The following is a 3,145-nucleotide window of genomic DNA, read 5'->3' as shown; positions in this document are numbered from 1 at the left end:
TTTTCTTTTGAAAAACTATTCTTAAAAAAAAAAAAAGATGTGAGTGCTAATATATTCTCCCAACAAATGACCCCAACACTGTGTTGTGCAATAACAGAGTAGCAGATACTCCAAACTAAAAAAAAAAAAAAAAAAAAATCTCAAAGCTTTACCCCACAATGACAACTCCCCAATGAACATTTCTGAGAAACATGTACAGAAACATACACACACACACACACACACACACGCACACGCACACACACGCACCCACACACAGACAAACATGGTTTGAGTGAGTACAGAGTACATTGCAATGCAACAGAGAAATTGGATAATATCCATGAAGACAAGAGGCATTTTATACCTTTATTTAATGATTCCCCAAACAACTCCACAGACACTTCCAAGACTAGCGCAAGTGACACTGAAACCGTACCGTATAGAACGGAAAAGTAAACACAGCATCGCGAGGACTCGACTGTTGTACGGCTGAGGTCGGCGAGTGAGCTACAAACATACGAAACAAGAAACATAATGATGCCCCAATCTGCAAACAAACAGAGAATTTGGCACTGTTTCCGACAGCCTTTGTGAGCCCGCTTCCTACATTTTCTGCCTCAGGTCAGAGGGAAGAACAGATTGTAATTGTGGTATTTCTGTATACAGGAATATTGTCCTGCTGCTAAACACTCTGGCATTAATGAAAGACGGGATTGCCCACAGTATCAATAGTGTGTTAACCTGTATATGCGTCTGCAGCGGACGAGAAAGGAGAAACGGTGAACCGGAGTTATCTGTGCAAACTGTAGGTGTTGGAAACCTTGCACCGTAAATTATTGTTGATTTTGTTATACAGACTGAAAATTGTGGAGGATGAGGGTAGTATATTTGAGTCTCTGGAAATGTAATTCATAGTGTCTGGTTACTTCACTGGCCATAAAATCTGGTCTGATGATTGGATATTGCTAAGGACCCTATAATGCGCCATGCAGTGAACGGAAAGTTTGTTACACAAGGTGAAATTCACACCAGCAGTCAGTCAAATATTGAATTCGATCATTAGGTCGGTTCAGCGGGAAGCGGACTGACTGAACCGTCGAGGTCCATGAAACGTGATTCTGAGGGTCCCCGTTCGATGGTCTTGTTTTTCTGTCATTCAGAGGTTTGTCAGATAGCTATGTCTAATGCACACTTTAAACTCACGTAATAAACACACACACAAACCACTTCAAACTGCTGGAATGACGATACAATTTGTTTGAATTGTTTAACTGTTACACAGTCTTTGGTCGCTAAAATCCAATAAGTGCTAATTCAAGTACAATACTTTAATGCTTTTGCCTTGCTCAAGGTGAAAAAGAAACAAAAAGGGGGGGAGGGAATTCAAAACAAACAAACAACAACAAAAAAAACAAAAATAAAAGGCAAACAGAGGGATTTTCAGTGGAAGTGGCCGACAGCCTCAGCTGCCTTCGCTCGGACTAAAGGATCTGGGTCTTGGAGCAGTAACACTAGTCCTGAGAAAAGGAGTTCAAAAGAGAGGTTAAGAAAGGGAGGTTTAAAAAAAAAAAAAAAAAAAGACAGTAGTTTTCCTTAATACATGAATAATGCCATCAGAAAACCTGCTCAGTATAGGTGGAAACATTAATCACGAACCAAATTATTAGTACTATTATTAAACATGGGAGGTTGGATTCTGCATGTTTTTATATCGACATGTGGTGAGGTTTTTCCAAATCATACAAGTACCTCATAAAAAAAATCAGTCATGCTTTGGTAATGAAAGTGTATTGTTTCATATGCAGTGCACGGCTAAGAGTAAATAATAAACAGGTGTGTGGTGAATGGTAAGTGAATGTACTCTGCAGTACTAATTAACAATGACAGGAAACATGTACCTACCTTTAGTCACACTGCCCATGTTTATATGACTGAAGTAGTCCTCAGGAAGGTTGCCGAGGAGAAAACCTTTACATTAAAAAAAACCCACAATGATGGAAAAATGATGGATCAGCGAAATCATATCAGTGACAATCAAATTCCACGACAGCGGATCAAGCTAATTTTCATCCAAAGTGCATTTCTAATTTCACACCTAATATTGATTAGAGTAGTCAAGGAAAGAGAAAAATGAGTATATCTTTGTGAGTAAAGACAACAAAAAAAAGAAATTCTTACCGACGAACATAGCGGCGCTGGCTCTGATTTCGGCCCAGTTGCTTTTGAAGAATTGGAGGACGGAGATGTGATAGAAGTTGAGCATGCTTGGAAAGTCCTGAATCTTTGGTGAGAATAAATTATTAATCAGATATTGTGACTAAAAAAAAAAAAAATCTCATTCATGTTTTCTTTCACAGAAGATGAATTCATAAACACTGGTCAATAATTAAACTTAATTACATGATAGTTAATTAAAAGTATGACAGTCTGTGCCTACTGATAAAGCCAGTTTGTCAGGAACACGCAGACTAAACCAAATCAAAATGGTTTAATGAGCAGTTTTCTTTTTCTAAGACCACTGCTTTCTTATAACTAGAGCTACACTTTTTTGTTTTAGTTTTTTTTTTTTTTTTGTTCTATAATGATTGCAATTAAAAAACAAATTAGCAGCAAAGCGTTAATCTTCAGATACTTAATGATTACTGACAGAGCTGATCATTCTTAGGTCACGGGAGACAGTAAATCACTCTCCCTGCGTTAATTCACCCAAATTCCACAGGACAATTAAGCTGCTGTCGTACAGAATCACATTAAAAGACACATAAAACAATACAGCTAAATAAAACCCAGCGACGAAGCAGCATATCTTTATTCACTACCACTTAACTAATGCCACGCAAAAATACAAACGCATCAGCTATTAAAACGCCCAAGCACTAAAGGCCAGTCAATGTTAATGCTAATGAACCTCTCCATTAGAAATACGCATCCTCTGTACTCACAATGTATTTGGTGAGGTCATTAACGAACTCTCCATAATGCAGACCCTTGTCTTCATGTAGATGGTTCTGGAACATGGTGGAAATTTGCTCAGAGTCCACAACGGGAGCGCACGCCCTCATAGCATACTTACATGCCTGGGTACAACAGCCAACAACAACAACAACAACAACAACTGTTAACCAGCCAGCACGAGCCTTCATCAACAAAACACCACCCTCTA

General features: G+C 38.6%; 1 protein-coding gene across 1 annotated transcript in view; it reads right to left on the bottom strand.

The window, feature by feature from the left end:
• Window positions 1-287: 287 nt before the first annotated feature.
• Window positions 288-3,145, bottom strand: part of mroh1 (maestro heat-like repeat family member 1) — a 29,480-nt gene continuing 26,622 nt past the window's right edge. Inside the window, 4 exon segments of the mRNA XM_030782326.1 lie at window positions 288-1,499; window positions 1,885-1,950; window positions 2,161-2,263; window positions 2,925-3,059. Coding sequence (XP_030638186.1) covers window positions 1,423-1,499; window positions 1,885-1,950; window positions 2,161-2,263; window positions 2,925-3,059 — 381 coding nt within the window. The 3' untranslated portion in view covers window positions 288-1,422.

Source organism: Chanos chanos, chromosome 8 (genome assembly GCF_902362185.1).
Source record: "Chanos chanos chromosome 8, fChaCha1.1, whole genome shotgun sequence".
NCBI classification, from domain to species: domain Eukaryota; kingdom Metazoa; phylum Chordata; class Actinopteri; order Gonorynchiformes; family Chanidae; genus Chanos; species Chanos chanos.
This window is presented reverse-complemented; position numbering and strand designations above follow the sequence as displayed.